Source organism: Echinops telfairi, unplaced genomic scaffold (assembly GCF_000313985.2).
Source record: "Echinops telfairi isolate 266 unplaced genomic scaffold, ASM31398v2 ScPeMD7_443;HRSCAF=831, whole genome shotgun sequence".
Lineage (NCBI taxonomy): Eukaryota > Metazoa > Chordata > Mammalia > Afrosoricida > Tenrecidae > Echinops > Echinops telfairi.
In genome coordinates, this window is record NW_022104341.1 from 45,158,206 (window position 1) to 45,159,813 (window position 1,608).

General features: G+C 43.0%; 1 protein-coding gene across 2 annotated transcripts in view; it reads right to left on the minus strand.

The window, feature by feature from the left end:
- The window catches only part of AK5 (adenylate kinase 5), a 331,424-nt gene that overhangs the window by 156,602 nt on the left and 173,214 nt on the right, over positions 1 to 1,608 (minus strand). For both annotated transcript variants that reach the window (XM_045292114.1, XM_004699317.2), the window contains exon 6: positions 620 to 710. In XM_045292114.1, the coding sequence (XP_045148049.1) occupies positions 620 to 710 (91 nt within the window). The remainder of the gene's footprint in view (positions 1 to 619; positions 711 to 1,608) is intronic.

The window sequence follows — 1,608 nt, forward strand, 5'->3', positions numbered from 1 at the left end:
AAAATATAAAAGTCAGAGTATTCATAGAGTTTTAAATCACAGCCGCAGAAAGAATAAAGCCTCTTTGTTTCACGTTATGGACACCAGAATTGTTTTCTGGTGTTGTTATTATTTTTTAAACAGAGGTCTTATGTTGTACTGTGTGTGCTACCTGCTAATTTACATGTGCACTGAGAGGAAGACAAACAGTAAGTGCGACAGGCAGATTTTTAACCCTTCTTTTGTGTTATATTTTGTGCCATTAATTTAAAATCAGGAATGAGATGAAAAGAACCAATATTTCATAGATGCTCAACACGATCTAAGGAGCCCTGGAGGCGCAGCGGTTAAGTGGTTGGCTGTTAACCACAACGACACCGGCTGCTTGCTAGGAGCAAGATGTGATCATTTTACCCGTAAAGTGTACAGCCTGGAAAACCCTACTGAGAGGTTCTACCTTCAAACTGTGAGCCAGTGTGAGGGAAGTTTTGAGAAAGGAGAGCCTTTAGGCACTGAGACTGTGGATAATATCATCTGTAAAACCTCAGAGCGGTTTGCTCAGCTCTCACCAGGCATCCAAATGTCCAGAAATTGGGCAGATGTTCTTGGTGTGTTGATGCCCAAGAATACAATGACTTACCTGCTGCAGCCTCTTTGTTGGGAAATAACTTGTTGTCAACTGCTACACTGATGTCATAGAACACCTCATCCTCCTCTCGATCAGCATCAAACTGGGGGAAAGAGAAGTTTGCAATATGAGAATCCATAAGTTAGTTCATTCCAAAGTATACCCAGCATGCTTTGCACACTTGCAGCTCTAGTAACTCAGGAGAGAAAAATTTAAGCAGTTAATTCTGTAACCAGGCATTTGAAGTGTTGGTTGTTTTTTTTAATCCAAACCTCACTTCAAAGAGAGAAAGGTATTAAAGAATAAGCACACAGTCCCTGATGGAAAAGGACATGCATAGTGTGGCTCATTTTACAAGCCGATCGATGATTCCACTGAAAGGTGACCTCTGGGAGTGGCCTCAGTGCCACCTTCAAAGAGAATTCTCGTTGTAAGCTCAGGGGTTCCAGTTTCTGTCAGTCTAGTAGGTCTGGCCTTTTCTAGGAATTCGAGTTTTGTTCTACATTTTTCTCCCATTCTCTTCCACGTATGAGAAATTAAATTTTGAACTCTGGGCTTTGGGGAAGCTACAGTTTACAGTAAAAGCTTTAAATCCATTTCTGAGTCTCCACACAGATTCAGCTTCCACTGAATTCTTTCTGACCATTAAGCAGCAATGCGCAGAGTGCGTTAGAAAGTTGGTTGCTATCACTCCCCTAGCCAGCCTAGGGTGCGCAACCCTTAGGAACTTGCCTTGGTGTGCTTTTGTGGAACATGGGACACGGGGGCCTGCACAAGCATAAGGAATATCTTGACTCACTTCGTCAGAGAGCCCTGAACCATTGTTGTAAGCTTTCTATCTGTAATAGTGTACGGATCCCAATCCTAGACGCTTTCCTGATTCTGTAGTCCCCCTGGCAACTGTGGTGTATTAACCTGCTACCAGTCATGCTCTGTGACAGCTGCACTTACAGTCTAAGTGCCTACATATCTGTAAGTCTTTGGACAGCACAATGGCCTCG